Genomic DNA, 22,343 nt, shown 5'->3' with positions numbered 1-22,343 from the left:
ACTTTGCGAAAAATATAATATAAAAAAAGAGCGTAATTTTGAGTTACAGTGAGAAAAAACTTATGACTTTTTTTGCTTAATAGTATTTTTGTAAAAAATGTGCTTCAGTATTAATTTTATTTATAAATTAATTTGTGATACATAAAATAACTAATAAATTCTGTCAAAATTGACGCTTGAAAAGGCAAACAAAATTGTTAATAAAACTGATTAAGGACACCTAAACATTCTGTTTTTAATTATGGCAGTTATTAGTTATAAAATTATTGCAAAATATGTAAGAATAAGAGACTTCAAAGCTTAAAAAAGTACAAGAAATAAATGCAACTTCATTCAAAGGTGGTTTTATAAATTAAATTTGTATAAATTTTTATTGATATTACTGTAACATAGGTCTTAAAACTTTACTACTGTCAGGTAAATTTATAAACAGTAGACTATTTTAAATCCTAGATGTGTAAAAAAAAATTCAAAAGATACTATCAAAAATTATATTAAAACTCTGACGTCATAAACTTTTTATATCAAAAGATTTATTGTAGAAAATAAAGATAGATAAAAATTAAGCGAATATTTATAACTGACTTTATTAACATCTATCTAGACTCTAGAGCTACTTACTCATTATATAGACAAGATCATAACAATTTAAGATAAAATTGAGCTACAATTGTAAATAAGAATTTAATATAACAGATCTATCTATTAAGTAATATATGAAACACAATTTATCAAAATGAATAAATAAATAAATTTATGATACTTATGTGGGTAAAAACTAAAAACCACAGCATCAACAAGTATCAAGAAATTTGAGTAGATTCTGATGTAGGTGCTAAACTACTCATTTGAATTTGTTCTGTGGAGTTATGATTCGGTGATAAATCAGTCATAGTATTGTAACCATTTGTATTTTGTTGACTACTAGACTGCATACTATCAACATTTACTTTATCTTCGCCACTAAACCATATTGATTCAATAATATTGTACACAGACCAAAACAAGAAAAACCCTGACATTAAAGCTATTAGCTTTATAGTCCTTTCTGAGAGCATTTCACTTAGATCAAATGAAACATCTTGGCCAACAGGGCACGACAAAATGTTTTTAGAACCATTTAGTAACTGACCACTGTATGAATTTTCAACAGCTGTCCATCTGGAATTGAGCTGTTCAGTTGTCATTTGTGAACCATAAACAACAAGCTTCCAAGACAGAAGTGTTCCTTCAACAAAGTTTTTCAATTTTCTTTTATTATTTCTTGTGTCAATAACTGTTAATTTAAAAGTTCCTACAGGATTTTCTCCCCAGCACTTGACTGTCATGAACTCCCAATCTTTTAGACCATCATTTGACTTATCGTTTGGCCTATTGTCAATGATTGACTTAGTTCCACTGGGACATGTTATTATAAACTTCAGCTTTCCTCTGTTTTCATGTTTTATATTTAAAATAACAACAACATGCTCAATGGTATGTATCATGTACTTTTTTGAATCAGCTTCACTTAAATTGCAGGTTAACTCTAGTTCTTCGTCAATTGGAATAGGAGAGTTCTCTCCGTTGCAGTTCAATCTGTAAGAAGTCATCCAAGGAACAAGCTCCCAAACTCTGGCTGCATTTACTAGTTTCCAAGCATCCATCAAACCAAAGCCATGGTAGTCATTATGAGTAAAACCAGCAGCATTTTTGAAAAACTTAGCTTTTATTGTATTTGGGTTATTGACCATTGTATGCGAAGAAGTCATAGCAATAATGTGCTTCACATCCCTCCAAGAAAGACAAGGTCTGACTTGCAACATGAGAGCAATCATTCCAGAAGCAAGCGGAGTTGCTGCAGAAGTACCGGTAAACGAGTAGGTGCACTGATCACCATCATAACTCCAATCTGTGGTGGTGATTGGCCTGGATGGATAAGAACCACTACTTACAGTTGAAGTCATCATTGAAGCGCAGGGCTCAGCATAACTTGGCTGTCTACCAAGTTCATCAACAGCAGCTATTGTTATGGTGTATATTGATGCAGCATACCCATCATAGTTGCAGTTGTCATTTTTTAGACCACCATTTCCACTTGCTACAAAGTATATTGATCCAAAACCTTTTCTGCCAGCAAGTACACCATGCTCAAGAGCAGACCTGGCCAGCCAATGAGGTCCATCAACTGTTTTACCATCATCTTCTGGACCCCAAGAGCAACTGTAAATGTCATTAACATGCAGCTTCTTTGTAAAAGCAGTTGCTTCCGTAGAGTCTGTCAACAACCCATCAAGAATTCTAATTCCACTGAACTTTGACTTAAATGCTATTCCAACTCCACAAACAGAGTTTGGTATAGCTGACACTTCTCCAGCACACCTGGTACCATGTTTGTTTTCAGACTTTTTGTCTTTTTTTGGTGTAGGGTCATCATCACCATCATTTAAATCAAAACTACCTTCTGCACAGTAGTTTTCTTCAAGATCAGGGTGACGCCACTCAACACCATCATCAACAATTGCCACAACAACACCATCACCATGCACACCGTGTCTCCAAACTCCAGACACATTGCAATCTATTCCTCTATCATTTGACAGGTGCCACTGGTTGTCAAATGCAGGATCACTAAACTCCCAAGTCTCCAAGTCACGCTTTACTCTTATGAGCAAATGCTGCTTTTCATGATGCTTAATGGCAGTGTGTCTTCCTATTGTGTGTGTAATGTTTTGTGTAAAATTTTTGGAAGCAAACAAATAATGACTGGGTAAGTTTCCTATTGGCCCCAAATTTTTCATTTGTAAGTCAAAGGCTACTTGGTCAGCTTTAGAATGCAAATGTTTGTTAGTTTTCACATCTGAATTATGCAATTCAAATGCCCACAATCTTGTAAGTTTAACATCTTTTTCTGATACATGATCTTCTACAATAAAAGCTGTAGTCTTACTGAGTAAAATAAGTAAAACAAAAATCATCTCCTGATATTAATTATTAAGCATTCTTTATTGATTTAAATCATATTTAGTTTTAAAAGCTGAAAAACAAGTATAAAATTTCATTTTAGATATGTTTAAGAGTAAAAATTTAGACTTTGCAAAAAAAAACAAAAATTTTAATGACTAACTTTAAAAAATACTATTTCTAGTAAAAAGAAATGCCACAAGGAAATATTTATATATTATCAATATACTTAAATTTAATTTTAAGTATTTTTAGTTCTTACCTATTGTAAATGATTACTAGATATAAAATATTATTTTTAAATAAATAAAATAAAACAGTTTTACTTTTTAAGACCACAGAGAGGTAACCACTTTTTTTATATCTTGATTTATTTTTGTAGAGTTTCAACAAAGCTGCAAGTTGCTTTTTAGAAGTTTTAAAAATTCCATCTTATTTTTAAGATATAGCTGGTTAAAGTGGAAGAATACAATAGGTTCCTAATGGAAGGTCAAAACTCAGATAATAAAAAAAAGAAACAACTAAAGATCTACCACCTACTTTTTTTTTAAGATAAATAACTCAAATTTTCAGAAAGTGTTCCTTGCAATATTTAGAAAACTCTTTAGTACTGTTAAACTTTAACTAACTTTTTTGAATGACAAACAAAAAAAAGGATTTTTTCGATTTTTTTGTTACTATAAACTGTATTTTAATATTGCATGAAACCTTTCTTTAAAACTTTTAAAACTTGAGGTATTTATTTCAAAAAAGGTAGCAGGAAGTATATTTTTAGTGATCAATATTTATCCACTAGCTCGATTTTAAAACCTCATATAGGAACCTATTGTTCTCTCCAAACTTTATGGACTTGTTTAAAAAACTATTTTGATTATCAAAAATATACAAAAACAAACTTATAGTTTCTTAAAACTATACAAAAAAAGATCAAATTAAAAAAAAAGTGATTTACCCCCTTCATATGGCCTGAACGTTAAAGCTGTTCTAATTATTTTTTTTACTTATAACTTTATAAATTTTTAACCCCCTTTTAAAATGTTTTTAGTAGTATGCATGCATCAATCAATATTTAAAATTTATGTTTATAAATTAGTTGAATAAATCAATACATTATACTTTCTTTTAGTTTTTCAGTAAAAAAATACTTTTATTTTTGATTCATAGTTATTTCATTTTCAATTGCATTCTAAACATTTATTACAATGAGTTAGACTTAAAAAAAACATACTAGATTTAAATATATTTTTATATTCAATATTTTCTATTGTTTTTTATTTTAGCATGTAGCAATTAAATATTAAAATTGATTGTATTTAAAGTCTGATAAATTAAGTTCATAAAAGTTTTCTATTATACATAAAGCCTTTTCTTGTTTAAACCTTGTACCAATACCATATAAGTGTCTAATTATGAACAGATGAGAGACTGAAAATAACCTTTTTTTAAATTATGATTTAAACTTTTAACAATATTTTACAGCAATGAGTTTAATTTATAGAAAAGAGGTCAATATTCTTTTACTACGTGTTAACAAGAAATTAACTTATTAATAAGGGCATTTGGAGGAACAACATTTTATTAGTTAATTTTTTATCAGCTAAAAACTTTATTATTTCTAAAGTTACATTATATAATAAAACAAATGTTTAAGCACTGCTTTGGTTTATTACCTGGTTTCGGTGAGCCTTAGCCGACCTTTTCAAATAATTTCAAAACAGTAAATAACATTTAGACATTGGCAGTAATGTGAATCTGAACTCATTGATGCGTAAAAAATAAATAAACATTAACTATTCAAATTTTAATGAAAAATGCATAATTAGGTGAACTAAATATTGGTATTAATTAATAAATAAAAATAAAAGAAATTAAAAAACTAAATGCAATAATATAAACGAAAACACAACAAATTCTTAACAAAATTCTGAAAAAAACTAACGGATGATTAAAATGCTAAAAATATTTAAATTATTAGGTTTTAGACTCATTCCAATAGAATAATAAAAATTTGTTTCTGTGCCTGCAAGAACTCATTACTTCTGATCTTTTATTAATACAGTTCTTATCTGCTTGTAGGATCTTTAATGCTTCTTTCAAGCACAACCTGCACGTCTCGATTCTCGGTCTTGATTCATATTCTTTTTCCAGTATTGTCCAAGTCAATTCAAAATTCTTATTTTCGTTCTTCAATGTGTGGATGTATTTTGATAGCTCAGTTGCTTGTTTGTATTGAATATAATTTCTATCTTCTGGGTTGCTATTTGTTGTTGTTCTGTGGGTTGCCACTCTTTTTTTAAATTGGTTGGCGCTTAGACCAATATATGATTTAGTTGCATTGTCAGTTTTTACTGTGGCCTGGTATATGACATTTTTTGCTCTACAGTTACCGCCTTTCAAAGGACATTTCTCTTTGTTTCTACAGTTACATGTTTCATCTTCATCATTCTTGTTGCTATTAAAGTTACATTATAAAAAATTGTGTTTTTTTTTAACTATTAAAGCTTACTATGTTATTCTTTTAAAATTAATATTGGTTTACTTGAAAATTTAATGTGTAGATATTAAAATTCACATCTCTTTTAGTGATCTTATAATTACTGAATAAATTGATTCAAAATTTAAATAATATAACAAAATGTTTTTTAAAAGCATACATAACATTTTCTATAAATACTTATCAGGGTTGCCATCCTTTAAGGAGTCAAAAAAATTAACGTACTAACGTGTGTGATAAAAAACTAACCTGAGTACACTTAAACTGTTCTGAATTATTCTAAATTCTTAAAATAATAATAAAAAATCATTAAATAATTTAAAAATAATGAGTAAGTAACATTAAAAAACCTAAAACAAAAAAATGAACAAAATAAATTATAAAATATCAAAGTATTGATAGTGGAAAAACTAAATCTAATTTAAAATATTGATAAAACAGGAGCAAGATTTTCAAAAAGTCTTAAAACTATTGTGAGCTTTTTATTATAAAAAAAAACTAACCTGATTCATCTAAGTTAAAGAAAAATTCAAACTAGTCTGAGTTATTCTGAGATTTTCAAAAATTTTAAATGGTCCTGAGCTATTCTGAGTAGTTCAATTAAACAAGCAAGTTACTTCATGTGTATTTTAACCTGCTCCATTAAATGATTTAACATTTATCATAACATACTATCACTTTTAAGGCCATATGGGGGGGTAGGCCATGTTTTTTACAAATTGATCTTATTTTATAGAGTTTTTACTAAGCTTCAAGTTGCTTTTTACCGTTTTTAAAAATTCGAATTAGTTTTTGAGATATGACCGGCCAAAGTCGGGCCGCATAACAGGTTCCTTATGGAGAAGGAAAAACTAAAACGGCGAAAAAAGACTAATGCATTCAAAATCTATCTCCTCCTTCATTTTTTAAGCAATCTTTTTCAAACTTTCACAGTCTATTCTTTATACAATAACAAAAAATTGTTATTTGTGACTTTAAAAAATTTCAAGTAAAAAAACCTTTTTTTTGAAAAAAAAATTTTTTTTTGTAAAAAAATCACCTTTTTTTTTTAATTTTTGTCATAAAATTTTTATTATAAAAATTCACAAATAACGTTTTTTCTCGTAATGTAAGGAACATTTCCTGAAAATTTGAAGAAGATTGCTTGAAAAATGAAGGAGAAGATAGATTTTAAAGCCCGTTTTTAAAAACTCGAGAAAAACGGCTTTAAAGTTACCCTTTATATACCCTTTATAAAGACAACCCTTTATATAACCGGTCATAAAAAAAAAGTTACTTAATATTTTTAAAATCTAAAAAAAACATCTGAAAGATTATGAAATTTACTATAATATAAGTCTATATGTTATTTTTGGTCAAAAAATGGCTTCTACCCCCCCCCCCTATGGCCTTAATTTTTTTAATTATACCTCTGGATGTTTGGCAACCCTAATATATACAATAATTTTCTCACAAAAAGGTTATGTTTGAAAAACAAAAGTGTCTTCTGATAAGAATTCAATATATTTTGGGTCATTAAGCTACAAGCAATTTGCTTTGTAAACTCTGTTTTCAGTTTTTGGGTTTTTAGAGTAGTAAAATCAAAAATTTAGTCTAACTATTTTTTTCAATAGATTTTTTTTTTTTTAATTTAGCAAAAAAAGTAAGCACAGGGTTGCTACAAAATTAACATAATTCAGAATATTTTGAAGTTTTAAAACAATATCAGTATGACTTAGGACAGCTGAGCATAATTAAGGGTACTTAGGTTTTTTTAAGCTAAGGCTGACTCAGGATAGTTCTGTTTAAAAAATCAAGATAGTTTTAGGTTTTTTATTATCTCAGGACATATTTTTGGATTTCAAATAAGATTTGATTAAGTTAGTTTAAATATTCTTTATTTTATAACAAATTTTGTTGAGAAACTTGATTTTTTATAGTTTTGAAATGTTTTTTTTATAAGATTTGAAAAAACTCAGGATGATTAAAACAGTTAAAGCTATTCAAGACAGTTTTTTGACTCAAAGACAGGCAACCCTGTAAGCGGGTAGCTGTCAAATTTGCAAAAGCATACAAAATTGCATAAAGATACTTTTGCATGAAGACACTTTTGCACAAAGATTAAGTTGCACAAAAAACTTTTGCTAAAAGGATCAATTATGCATGAAGACTCTTTTACACAATAGAAAACTTGGCAGAGACATTTTTGTACGGGTTGATTTATTTTTTTTAAACAACTTTTTTATTAATTTTTTTTTACAATCACTGTTACCCCTAACCCTTACCCTTGGTCAGTAACTTTTTTACTTTTTTTTTTTTTTACTTTTGTTTATATCACTATAACTTTAAACCCTTACCCATAGTTGGTAGCTTTTTTTCTTTTTAAATAATTTATTTTTAATTTTTAAGTGTTTTCTATTAGTTTTTTTTTTTTTTTTACTTTCACTGTTACCCCTAACCCTTACCCTAGGTCAGTAACATTTTTTCTAACTAATTTATCTTTTAGTTTATTTATATATATTGTTTTTACTGTTTTTTAAACTCTTGTGCAAAAATGACTCTCTATGCAAAATTGTAACTTGTGCAACTTTGTCTTCATGCAAAAGTATCTTTGTGCAATTTTGTGCCCTTGTGCAATTTAGTCCCCTCGTGGAATTTAGTAAACTTGTGCAATTTTGACCTGTTCCCCTGTAAGTACTCTTTTTAAAACACTCTACTCTACATAGACCAAGGAAACCAGGTAATTAACTAGCATGATGTTGCACAAATATTAAACTGAAAGTATGTTATATTTGTTTTCTTTTTTAACCAAAATTTTAAGCTAAAATTGTTTATTTATAAATACATAAATTAAATTAAACTTGTTTATCAAAAACTATAAAAATTTATTTATATAAAAATATAAAACAATTATCTCAATGTAACAATTGATATTGATGATGATATTGTAAAATATAATGATTATATATTTTAGTTTTCAATAAGTAAATTTAATTCTTACTATGTATTTATACAGGTTGTTTAAAACAAAGTATCTTTTTATATTAAACATTTTAGGCTCAAAACACTTTAGCCTAAAATTATGGTTAAAAAAATATAAATTCAGCTTGATATTGGTGCAACATCATCCTAGGTAATTACCGGAAACCATTGTCTACCATGAGCACCACAATGGGTAATTCTTAATATTTTGATTTTGAAAATTACTTAATTTTTTTTGTTGCCCTCTATTAATACTAACTAGCTAAAAATTATTACTTAATACAAAATAAGTAAAAATTTTATTTTTTAGATTGAAGTAGTCAACATAGTCTAAGGAAGTTTGAATGATGCAGCAAAAAAATTAAAAAAATTCGAAATTAATATTAGTGTCACTATGTTTTTAAAATAATTTTAGGTTAATCTTCATTGAAATCAAACTACTGTTTTTTTTTTTTTTAAATTGTGCTTCTTCTAAAAAAATCCTTGTTTTTTAACTGATTATAACACTATACTATAATATTCTTTTTTTTTTTCTTGTTTATTTAATTAAAGTTTGGATTTTAGTTCATTATTCAAGTAGTGATTAGAAGTGAAAAAGAAAAAGTCCCTAGGTCAAAACATTAAAAAAAACGAATTTGCAGTTGGCTTAGCTCATCACGCTACTATGTTTTATTAAAAAAAAAATTCAATTAGACAACAGGTTTTGATGAAAAATCAATTAAAAACAAGTAATTTAAACAAGCTTATATAGACGATGTAAAATTATTTAAAATGTGAAAAAAAAGTTGTTAATCTAATATTTTTATAATACATTGAATCTTTTTTATGGTTAAATTAGTTAACGTAATTAATTTAAAAGTTAATGAAAATAAGTGACTAAAACTTTACTTTAGACTAGTTTAATAAGTATACTATACTATCGGTTAATTTTGTTAAGTATTAAAAAATAAATATGTTATTTTACTTTAGGAATTCCAAAACGGGCAGCTATAGATTTCCAAGGTGCACAAAAATTAAAGTTCGGAAAATTTAAATTCCGACAATTCAAGTTTATTAGTTATCTTTTGAAAGGCCGAAAATCAAAAAGTAATACATGTTTAAAAACAAAACATACGTGGGTCTCATTAATATTTTCAAACCATTTTTTTCTTTTTTGTAAATTTTTGATTTTCTTTTCTTGAAAAAAAAAACTTCGTATTTGAAAGTAATTTTTAAACATCTTAAATAATATTTAAAGTTTAGCTAAAAAGAAAGAATGGGTTGTAGATATTGATACGACCTACAAAACTTTTTTTTCAAATTATTATTACTTTTTAACATATAACCTCTTAAAAATGTTTGTAAGAATTTGATTGTCTGGATTTGAACTGTCATGTAACCAGATATCCACTATTTTTTGTGTAGTTTCAGAAACATGCAACTAATTTGCATAAACTTGCAAATCACTATGACTTAGTCAACAAAAAAAGCTGTTCCATGTTATTCCAAACTTAATTTTTAAAACTTTATTTCTTAGTATTATGTTTGGGTAAGGTTGGTTAGGGATAAATGTATAGTATAAATAAAAAATTTAAAACTTTGCTGAATCAGCAAAAGTGTAAATGATTTTTAAGTTTCTCAAGCTACACAAAAAAAGTACTGGAAATCTGAAGCTATGCTAAAGTTTTACTAAAACTTGAAATGTTTTCTTACTGTGATTGTGTAACCCCCATACCTTTATTTTAAGTTATTTTTAGTACATATTGTTACTATTTAATAAAAGTATTTATGAAAGTATAGATAAGGTGCATGGTTTTTTTTTTATACTTTTTTTTTTTTTTTTATAAAGGTAGAAAAACATCAGAAGAAACCCACTCTCCCCTCTACAACAATAAACGTTTTCTGAAGGTCATGCAAGTGACTATTTAGGTTAAAGCAAATATTAAAGTATTGTAAGCTTTTTTTTTCAAGTAAAACTTTTAAGAAACATCAGTATTTACTCATTTTTCTTGAACTGTAAAGAAGCAAGTTACATCATGTGTATTTTTACCTGTTCATTAATAATTTAACACTTATTATAAAGAATAAAGAAGATTTAAATATATACTCAAGAAATTAGTATATTCTAATAGTATAGTTTTTAAGGTGAAAATACTATACTAAAATAATATTTTAAATTTTTTTTAGGGTATAGGGGAGGTGAACTTTTTTTTCACAATTTAATCATTTTTTATATAGTTTTTACTAAGCTACAAGATTTTTTTTAAGGTTTTAAAACTTAAAAATAATTTTTAGGATACAGCCCATCAAAGTTGGAGGCAAAAATATGTTCCTTATGGGAGGCTCAAACTGCCAAAATAGACTATTCCACTAAAAATATATCTTCTTCTAAACTTTTTGAGATAACTACCTCAAACTTACAGGAAATTCGCCTTGCAATATTTAGAAATTGCAATAAGTATGTTGCAAAGAATTATTTTTAAATGATATATAAAATAACAGTTTTTTTTTTTTTTTTTAATTTTATAAAATTTTGTTCTAATAAAAATTTCAAATTATTGCAAGGAAGATTTCCTAAATATTTGAGGTAGCTATCTCAAAAAATATAGGAGGAGATAGATTATTAGTGATTTCTAGTTAATTGCCCTTTTTAGTGTGAGTTTTTATTATGTCAGTATTATGGCTTGAAAGCAATCTTATTACAAAGCCTTAAAAAAATTGATTCAGAAAGTTGTAAGAGCTTACAGAAGATTTAAACTCATTTAAAATAGCAACAAAGTATCTTTTCAATAGTTTATAACTGTTTAACACTTTTTCTACTTAGGTTTAGCTTCTTACTATAAAGAATCACTACTTGGTATTAAAAACACCTAGGATAAAGTTAGAAACCCTGGAAAGAATATGTTTTATTAATTTATAATAAAATCTCTAGTCTCCTTGGATAAACTCAATAAAATTAAAATCAGACTATTTATATCCTCCATGTGTCATAGTTGTATTTATAAAAGTTTTTATCAGTTGAAGGACCCTATTTTCTGTTTTTATAAGGATATTTATCTTCCTTCCAGATAAATTGATACTCAGATAAAAAGTTAACTTTATATCAACTGCAATTCACTCAGACAAAATTGAAAGGTATTTTTTTTATTAATTTCAATTTTATTAATTTTGGTGCTAAATCTGCTAAAAACTTTGTAGTATTGCTTTTATTTTAGTTTTATTTTCAGAGCCTTATTTTCCTTTTTAAATATTTTAAGAAAGTCTTAGTACAAAAGTAAAATAAAAATTCATAAATATCACAACACACAATTTGTTCTTATTTACCAAATACTTTCAACTAATCAAAAATTGTATCTTAGTAATTAAACTGAAATAAAAGTTTTTATAGACAAGAAGTTTATAAAATATAATATTACATAATAGTCAAGTGTAAAGTTAAATTTTAAGAATAACTAAATGTTTAAGCTAATAAACATTACTGTATACTATTTAAAATATAGTAGATTTAAAATCAAACTAAAAAGAGTCAACAATAAAACCTACAATTAGAAAGTTACACTTTTAAAATATTTAAAATATGATCATTATAAAACTGCTATATATTATAAAGATTTATAAAGATAGATTTAAAAAGATTAAAATTTAGTTTAATTTATATCTAATCACTAGATAATAACATCATTTTTTTTAGCTTATAAACGTTTTGTCTACAGTATACTTTAATTTCAATTTGTCTACTAAGATACAGATTTTGATAAGTCTTCGTTAAAAGTACTTAAATAGTTTATATTATGTTAAATATTTTTTGTTATAGTTTTTGAATAAGTTTTGCACCAGAAAAATTTGTTCAGATTATAATATTTTTAAGCAGTAATTTACAATATATGTAAGCCTTATTCAAATTTGAATTAAATTTATTATTTTCAACGACTTTTAAAGTAGTCTTAAAGTGATTACTCAAAGATTACAGCTTTTAATTGAGTATTTAATTGCATTTTTAACACAAAGTCCTTTATTTCAAAACAGCCAAAAGATTACTGCATAGCACAGACACTTTTATTTACAGAGTTTGATAAGATGTTACTAAGAAAAATATTATGCTGGTTTAAACAAAATAAATAGGTATACCATTACTAATTAGAACTATGATAAATTGTACAAGTTTTATACAAGCTTAGCATTTTTCATGATTAACACCTACTCTACTCTGACTAACTCAGGCAATTTTTTCTTGCAATAAAAAATTATTAACTTGTTTAATACTCAAATTTGTTACTTGGTTTTATTAAATTTCAAATCCAACTGTATTTAAACTTTAGATGTTGTAAGTTAAGGCATTTTAGGGCTTTTAAAGGAATTATTTAAAAATTAAAATAGTTAAATTTTATGAAAAAAATTGAAAAAAAAGTTTTTCATGTTTATTTTAAACATAATCTTTTTTTCAACAGAATTTTATAAATATTGAAAGGAACATTTCCTGAAACTTTGAGGTATTTATCTTTAAAAATGTAGGAGAAGATAGATTTTAAGTGAAATAGTCTTTTGCTGTTTTTGTTTGCATCTATCATAAGGAACCTATTGTTGCCTCCTACACATCAAAAATTGTTTTTAATTTGTAAAATACGTAAAAATCATCTTGTAGCTTAGTTAAAACTCTATGAAATAAGATTAAATTGTGAATAAGGTGATTTACCCCCCCCCCCCCATGCCCGTAGCAAAAACTTTAAAAACAAAAGAATAGATAAATATTTTTGTTATATTTATTTTAAACTTTTTAAACATTTTTTTATATATTTGCTCTAAAATTATTTGAGTTTTAGTTTCTTCACAAACACTTAAGTCTAATGTGTCTTATAAGCTTAATCAGATTAGGATGGCTTTACTACAAAGAAAAAAAAATAGTATCATACATTTGAAATCAATTTAATTTTTGTAAAACTAATTTCAATTATTGGAACTTATATTTATTTGCAGTTTTTTTTTATGAATGTATTTATTATAACAGGGTTCCTACTCTCCTATAAATCCCTATATTTCATTTGCAATATTCTAAAAAATCCCTAGAAACTATGTTTTTTTGCTTGGTGATTGAAATTTGAAAGCCAACACAGCAACACCAAGTGGTAAAAAAAACACATAAAAAAATTAGTTATTTTTATAAATTAGAATCTTTGCAATCTAAGTACAAAATGTAACTCTATTGCCCCACCTAGTGGATGCTTTTTTAACTTTTACATTAAATATTATTTGTCTAAAGTTTACAAAGTAAACTAAGGTTAGAGCTTAAAAACCCTCTAACTTTGGTAAACATCTTGTTGAGACTGTGCTTTGAAACGATTAATGACTTATTTTACTTTCTATACCTTAAAAATATGTTCTTAACATTTAAAGTTTATTGTTTTTTTTTTGATAATTTTGCTGTACTTTATGGATATTCCTATATATATTTTATTTTTTGAAATTTAGTTGAAACTTGTTATAAGATAATACTTACTAGATTATGTTTATAATTTTTAGCTTATTTTATGTACTCACTTTTTATAGACTTCAATAATATAAAAATTATTCCTATAAAAACACAATAAAGTTAAAGTTTCTAACAAGTTACCTCCACACATGGCAGCAGAAAAATCAAACCCTCAGGTGTACCTTGACCTACAATTAGACCAGGAACCTGCAGGAAAGCTGGTCATTGAGCTGAGGGCAGACAAGGTCAAGAGGACGGCTGAAAACTTCAGGCAACTGTGCATCGGGGAGAAGGACGAAGGGGCCACCTACAAGGGGAGCAAGTTCCATAGGGTTGTGGAAAAATTCATGATGCAGGGAGGGGAAATAAAAGGAAGCTGCAAGCAGTTTGAGGATGAAAACTTCAAGCTCTTCCACGACAAAGCTGGGGTGGTTTCCATGGCAAATAGTGGACCCAACACCAACAGCTGCCAGTTCTTTGTAACTTTCAAGGCGGCCCCATGGCTTGACGGAAGACACGTTGTGTTTGGTCAGGTGGTTGAAGGGATGGAGGTATTGGACAAGATAAACAAGTCATTCACAAACGGACAATTTCAGTTCAAGGAAGTGTTAATTGCTGATTGCGGTGAGGTTGCCAAAAAAGAACAAAACTCTTAAATTCTTACTGAATTCCATAGTTTGTTTTTAGTTGCCAAAATAGTTGAATTATTTGCTTAGGTAAAGCTAGTGCTGCTTTAACATAGTTTTCCTTGTTAATTTATTATTTAAGTTTTAAAGTAGTTGAAGGTTACTTTTAAGAACTTCTAAGTTACACCTATATTTATTTTAATCATAAAATATTAGCACTTGCCACCTTACTTATCAATTATGTAGTAAAAAATTCTTTTTTCAAGCTTGCTAAGAATATTTCAAGTTGCCATGCAAGCTATTTTATTTTCATTTGTATCTAAAAATGGGCTACTAATTTTTGTACAGTTTAAAAACATTTATTTTTGAAGCAGCTTTTTCAGTTTTAGTATTTGAAAACAATGTTTTCTTTTAAAATTTTCAACCTGCAAAAATTGAGGTAGAAACTTTAATTACTATTAGTGGTGTATTACTGTTCAAATATGACTGTATTCAATTTATTGCTTTAAACTTTAAATATACTTATAAGACTGTACTTTTTTAACCCATTAAAGTCGGTTTTTTAGATTTAGCTTATTCTATGTGCTTATTCTAATAATTAAAAGCTACAGCTAAATTAAAGAGTTTTAAGGAAAATAATTTTAAACACACAAACATTTAGTGTCAAAGATTATTATATAACTTATATAACTATTAAAAATTTTGACTAGATGAGGTATTTTTTTATACTTGATTCTAACTGTTTGTATATTTCTTGAAATTCTAGTTATGTTCAATTTAAAAAAAACTTTTATTTGTAGTTTTATACTTTTCAGGGTTACCATAAAACCAGGAAAATTTGAGTTTGACATTTAAGCCAAAAGGATCTTTAATTCTAAATATAAATCGCTAGAAAACTTTGAAAATCTAGAATTTGAAACAATTTTTACAAGTCAAATAATTAATTTTTGATAATATATGAAAAATTTATTATTTCCTTTATATTTTTAATTATTTAGTTGTAGTCTTATTTATTATCAAACCCATTAAAAGCAGCATTACAGTATTTTTTCAATGTTTTTACACTATTTTAAACAGTTTTTTACCTTAAATTTGATTTTATTCTATAAACAAAAATTCATGTACTTTTAGAATTTCAAAATACCTGGAAAAAAATTCAAAAATCTATGGCAATTACCAAAATTACCCCTTTTTGGTTGATAATTACGAAGTTTACCCCTAATATACAAAATAGTGTTTAACTTTGAGGAAAAAAAAAGATTTTTGAAACTTTAAGCTTATAAAATGTAAAATTTGTAAAAATTAAAGAGTTTATTTAATTTATAAATATTCAGTCAAATACTAACTTATGAATGAAAAAGACAATTAATAAACATTAATTTACCTAACTTGTAATATTTAAAATTTACTCCCTAAAACAACGAAGTTTACCCCAGGTTAATAATCGCTGATATAAATCAATGACATAGGTTCTACAAATGAAGGAATTTGGTTACAACTTAATTAAACTTAATGTTAGACTTGGTTTATTTTTTTAATAGCAGGTTTTTCCATAATTAGATTATTATTTACTGTTTTTTCCATAAAAAAATCACAATTTCTACTGTTTTAACAAGTAGTTGTCAAGTTTGCGCGAGCGTACAAAATTGCACGAGGGACTATTTTTGCACGGGTTGAATTTTGTTTTATAATTTTTTTTTATACTATCACTGTTACCCCTTACCCTCGGTCGATAACTTATTTGTTTTTTTATTAATTATTTTGTTATTTGTTTTTTTCCACTATCACTGTTACCCCTTACCCTCAGTTAGTAGCTTTTTTCTTTCTAATTTGTTTTTATTTATTTTCTATAATTTACTATCATTGTTACCCCTTACCCTTGGTCAGTAATTTTTGTGTTTTGAATAATTTATCTTTAGGTTTTTTTTTTCTGTTTCTATATACATTTTTTTTTTTTTACTCTCGTGCAATTTTGACCCGTTTTAACACAATGCTAAGCTTTAATATGACTATAGGGTGGCCACTAAACCTGGAATTTGTCAATTTAAGTCTTATAAACCGGGAATTTGAGAAATTTTGAAAAAAAAAATGTGGAGTTTTAAACATAAACTATTAAAATACCTGCAAAACATGTTAAGTAGCAACATTTTGATTTGACATGAAAAATCTATCACATGATAAAAAAAATGTTGTCATCATCATTTTTTTTATTTTAACACATTGAAAGTAGCTTTACACTATCTTTTCAATGTTGACCACGTTGATCGGAAAAAATCAATAAGTAAAGAGATTTTCCACTTAACAAGTCAAAGTGAATCAGGCAAAATATGCACTCTCTGCAACATGCGCAAAAACTTAAAATAGACACAAAAACTAGGAAGAAATTTCACAAAAACCATTGGCCACCCTGTAACTAGCGATTATTTAAATTTTTATAATTAAACTTGTAATCAATTTTAAGATGTTCTTATATTAGCGTACACTGAATGATAAAAACAAATTCAAAATTAACGATATATATCAATAAACTAACTTTTATAGATTTAAAAGAAAAAGACAGTTTTATATTAAACCGTAAGTTTTACTAAAATTTAGTTTTATCAAATTAATAATAATGTCTACTTTTAAAATACATTGCAACTCACCTTCCCATAAGATTTTATTATTATTTAATAAAATAAGAACACATATAAATATCTCTCGTAAAATATTCTTAAAATGCATTAATGCTGTGTTATGTATTTCATAGCCTTAATTTCTAAAAGAAGCGCAATTTAGCATGTGTAGTATATCTTAAATAGTAAATAAATACTACAAAACTTTTATGTTTGCAATTTTAATTATTTATAAAAGCAACGTTTAAAAAGCACTGATTTTAAATGAACTTATTTAATGTTTTATATGGTATTTTTTCACATTTAAAGATGTATTTATTAACTGCATAAAAACAAATTGTACAACGATTTTAAAATTATACATTATTAAAGCCTAATAGTAATGTTTAAATTTACTAAAAGGTAAAAAGCATTGTGAATTATATAAAAAAGTGGTTAGTACTGAAAATAATACAAACTTAATCCTTTACTAAAATGATTTTATCAAGATTGCTAAAAGTAGGGTTGCCAAAAAACTTGGAAACCTGGAATTTGACAATTTAGGCTAAAAAACCTGGGATTTAAAAAGTTTTGAATAAACCAGCAATTTTTAACAAAAGTCACTAGAAAACCTTGAATTTAAACAATTTTCAAATGTTAAGTAGAAAAATTCTGATTTGACACAAAAATCTACCATATAGATAAAAATTTTTGTCAACATCAAAAATTTTATTTACAAAAAAAACACATTTGAATTAGCTTTACAGAATCTTTTTAATGTTTTAATACTATTTTATACAGTTTTTTTTTACCTTAAACTTAACTTTAAGCTAAAAGTAGACCAAAAAACGTGTACTTTTAAAACCCTGGAGAAAATTTGCCAATACATTTGGCAACCCTGAAAAACCATAATTTAAGTTAATACCTTTCGACTATGTAAAATTTGTCTTAGTATTTACAAATGTTTTAAACTATATTGCTTTAGAGCAGGGTTTCCCAAAGTGGGCGGTACCGCCCCCCTCGAGGCGATTTTAGTAAGTTAGGGGGCAATAATTAGCTAAGGGGAGCAAAAATTTTGTAACGTACACTAGTTATTATTGAATTGCAGATGAAGAGCAAAAAAGTCTTAGGTGTTTTAAATGGTAGTCTTGTTGGAGTGGGCAAATAGCCTTTTTAATTTCTTAAAAGCGGGCAATTTGAAAAAAAAAAGTAAGGACACCCTGATTTAGAGCTTAGTTGTTAGAGTTAACAGGTTGATGAAATCTGTTAAGAAGAGCTTGTGTGAACAGAGTACATTTGTAGGTTTATGGTTAGAAACTGTTTTATTCGAAACAATTGTTTTTTTTGATGCGTATGGTTTATAATTATAAAAAGTTATTGAGTTTCGTAGTAGTAAAAAACGCAATGAGTAAAACTGTAGTGCTATTACCTATAACAGTTAAAATTATTATTATTTTTGCATTTTACTTTAGTTTAATTGAAGAAATAAGTTACATTTTTTGATTCAACAAAACCTTTAATTCAAGTACGTATGAGTGTATTGATACTACTATCATGAAATATATTTTCCATCCTTTAAAGTGTTTTGCTTATACCGTTCTTCAAAAATAGTATACTATTTAATAAATAAAAATAATTTTATCAATATATTTACGTTATGATAATCTGATTAAATTCAATTAATTTAAATTAAACTAAAATGTTTGTTTAGTTTATCATTTTAAAATTGTTTCACGATGATCACAAGCAAAAAAAAAACTTTCAAGTGACAATGAATACTTACTATACGTTGTATAAGTTAAGTAAATAGGCATTATAAATAAAATTAAAAATCAAACTTAGTAATTAAGTTTAAATGAAAGACTATAAAGTTATTAACATCAACGTATAAAACAACAACAAAAAGGTAGAGTGCGAAAACCTAAAAGTATTAAAGTAATTATATAAAATTCAAGTTGTACAGCGATTTTGAAATTATACTTTATTAAATCCCAAAAGTAGTGTTAAAACTTACTAAACGGTAAAACACCTTGTGAATTATGTAAAAAAAATTGTTAGTACAGAAGATAATACAAATTTAATCCTTTACTAAAATGATTTTATGAAGATTGCTGAAAACAGGGTTGCCAAAAAACTTATCCTTGAATATCTGTTTCTACTAATAAGACCAGTTAGTTACTAATTTTGGTCTGTACTTTGTTTTTAGTTTATCTTTTATATTTAATTTAATATTTTATTATTCAAGTTACCTTCAATGTAAGGCAAAAGTTTAACATGGCCAATAAAAAAAAACTTAAGTTTGTATTAACATTATTTTACTAAAAGTTAAAGAACTGGATTATTTAAAATGTTTTTGCATTCTGTTTTACTGAAATTATCAATTTGTTTAACATTTTTTATACCTGAGAAGTTTTAGATAGCTATGTAATTTTCTATAGTGTATTATTAAAATCTACTAAACAGAATACTCAATTATTTTAAAAAATGTTGTGCACCCCAACTTAAAAAAGTCTAGACATGCGCCTGTTGCAGAGTGTGCATATTTTGCCTGATTTACTTTGATTTGTAAAGTGGAGAATCTCTTACCTTTTTGATTTTTTCCGATCAACGTTGTCATCTTTAGTTTTGTGGATAAATATGCTTAGTCTTGTATTTTCTTTGTTTTATTCCCTATGGAGTGCATGTGTTCGTAGTATCTTTTCTTAAACTATCTCCCTGTGAACCAAATATACATCACCTCCTTATACTTTACTGTTGCTATACTGGTTATTAAACGACAAAAATAAAAAAGCGCTCAAAAAAACTTATCCAAGGACTTGGTGTACGAAAAACATTTAGCTTATCGAGTTATACATCACGGATGCAATTTAATGCCTTGCCCAGAGCAGACTGTGTATATTATCCCTTTTGTGAGACACATCAAGCTAATTGGACAATTAAGTTTTGACTGAAATTACAAGAATTGTTATCATCATTTGTTAGTTTATTTAAAGTTTTGAAGAGTTTTGTGCTTCTTTCTCAAGATTAGACAAACAAGAAAACAGATTTTAATCGTTTTTCTAATGAATATGGCTCAATAAAAATCTGAATTTAAAAAATTAGATTTATAAAAACAAAATTATTTTCTAATAATTGTTTTTATTTTGTCACTGTAGGGAGAATTGAAATAAAACACTTTATTTGTTTTTAACTTTTTTATCATTTGCTCCAATATTATCCTAGACACACAAAAATAGGGTTTAAAAAATATTGTTTATTGAACGATAAAAAAAGCGCTCAAAAAGTTTGGTCTAAGGATCTAGTGTACAAAAGAATCTTTTGTTTATCGAATCGTACACCACAAAAACTACTATTTTTTTAGGCGTTTCATAAAGGATTTTTTTTTTAAACTTCTTTCTCACTAATTATGTTTCATATTTGTTTATCTGTTGAAAAAGAAATTTTGGGTAACTGCGAAAAGTTTGTGTAAAACAAAACAAAAATAAATTAAGCAACCTAAAGTCATATACCCTTAGTCATAAATGGTATATAAATAAAAGTGCGCTCAAATAAGTAAAACTGAAATTAAAGTCTAAGTTTGGAGTATTTATTTAGAAAAATAAACTTTACTTTAAACAAATTTAGTTGATAGTGTATTTAAACAAGATACAAACTTTCCAAAGTAAAATTATTTTGCAAATATTAGATTACATAACGCTTAAAAAATGACTCAAAACTTAAAAGTTTGTCAGATTTTTCTATTTTAGGTAAGTACTTTTTATCAAAACCTTTAAAAAAATGGTCAAAATTTTCAAAAAACCTTAGTTTTGACTTTGTAATCTACGAAATTTATTTTTCAAGAACTGATGTTACGCTTTAACTACAACAAAGTCTCGTAGTAATTAAATTATGTAATTAATAATAAAAAATAAATTTTTAACTCAACATTATCTTATGATTTCGATTTACAGAAAACCTTTTATTTTTGTTTACTTATTAAAGTTGTTAACTAAAAATTTTTTTAACACATTTTTTACTAAACAATACATCTTAACTATATAGTTATTTTTTATCATGATATTATCCAACAATTTCCCTTTATATATTGAATACAAACCAGTTATATATTTTTTAACTTTTTTTATTGTGCATATTTGTTCAAATTAAAACTTACTATGATTTAGATGTATCAAAAACTACCTAGTGATCTTTGTTTTGATTAGTATTGTCGTGTATAAACTTAAAAAGTATGTACTTTTCCTAAATTGAACCAACTTTTAATTAATACTTTTTTGTTATTTATTTTCATTTATCAAAATACTTTAACAAAAATAGAAACTTTAACTTTCTAATTTAATTATTCTATGAACATTACTTTAAAACTAGCAAACGTACCTGCTAGATTCACCAATAATTCAGAGTGTAATTCTGTATGTTGATAGAATACCTTTACATTATTAGAACTCATTTGATTATCGTAAGTAACTTATTTCTAGCTTACTTTAATTAGTTTTAAACGCAGATTATAGATTACTGTTTACAATAAACTTTTTCAGACAAGCTGTTTTGTTTATATATATAAAACAAACATAGAAAACTGACTAAAAGTAAAAGTTAGATAGTAATGTAACAAAAAAATTAAAAGCAATGATTAATAGCGAAGTTTTAAAGTTGCGTTTATTACACGCATAAACGCAGTTTCTTAATAAATTATTTATTAATTTAACTTTTTTGGACTTTTTTTATTTATTTTTTTTTATTTTTCACTACTAACCCCTATCCCTTACCCTCGATCGGTAAGCGGTTCTCGAAATTGACTGGGTGGATTTTAAATTTGGTTGGATTTTGAACGTGTCCCCTATTTCTAATAAACTTTAGACACGTTTCTTAAAGTAAGTTTCAAAATAATAGCTTATTGTAATAAACTTTAAAGCAAGTATATGACTTAAATGTATTAGTGCAAAGCATAATATTTTTTCAGAATCAATAAATTAGTAACGCTGCCCGCTAGTCAGCGACATATGTATTGACGAACTCCAGTGTATATGAGCGCACAAGCCAAAAAAGAGTAGGATTATATCAGTTTCTAAACAACGCTCAACATTTAGCGTTATGAATTCTACGCGTGTAATGACCGCTACTTTAAACCTTTGCTATTAATAACTGCTTTTTTTTTTAATTACTATCTAACTTTTACTTTTATTCAGTTTTTCTATGTTTGTTTTATATATTTAGTCAAATATTTAAGAAAATATTTTTTAAATTGGATGGATTTTGAACGCGGGAGGATTTTGATCGGG

At 26.2% G+C, this 22,343-nt stretch overlaps 1 protein-coding gene and 1 pseudogene across 1 annotated transcript; one reads left to right on the top strand and one right to left on the bottom strand.

Moving 5' to 3' along the window:
- Positions 1–251: 251 nt before the first annotated feature.
- LOC145831223 (proprotein convertase subtilisin/kexin type 7-like) lies at positions 252–3,012 on the bottom strand. The gene has a single exon (XM_082938372.1). The coding sequence runs from the start codon at positions 2,955–2,957 to the stop codon at positions 804–806; it is 2,154 nt and encodes a 717-aa protein (XP_082794498.1). The 5' UTR covers positions 2,958–3,012; the 3' UTR covers positions 252–803.
- A 10,919-nt stretch (positions 3,013–13,931) lies between these two features.
- LOC145831423 (uncharacterized) lies at positions 13,932–14,975 on the top strand (annotated as a pseudogene).
- The last annotated feature ends 7,368 nt before the right edge of the window (positions 14,976–22,343 follow it).

Source organism: Thalia democratica, chromosome 3, assembly GCF_965202585.1.
Source record: "Thalia democratica chromosome 3, ktThaDemo2.hap1.1, whole genome shotgun sequence".
In the NCBI taxonomy this organism is placed as follows: domain Eukaryota; kingdom Metazoa; phylum Chordata; class Thaliacea; order Salpida; family Salpidae; genus Thalia; species Thalia democratica.
The sequence above is the reverse complement of the archived record's forward strand: the minus strand, read 5'-3'. Positions and strand labels throughout refer to the sequence as shown.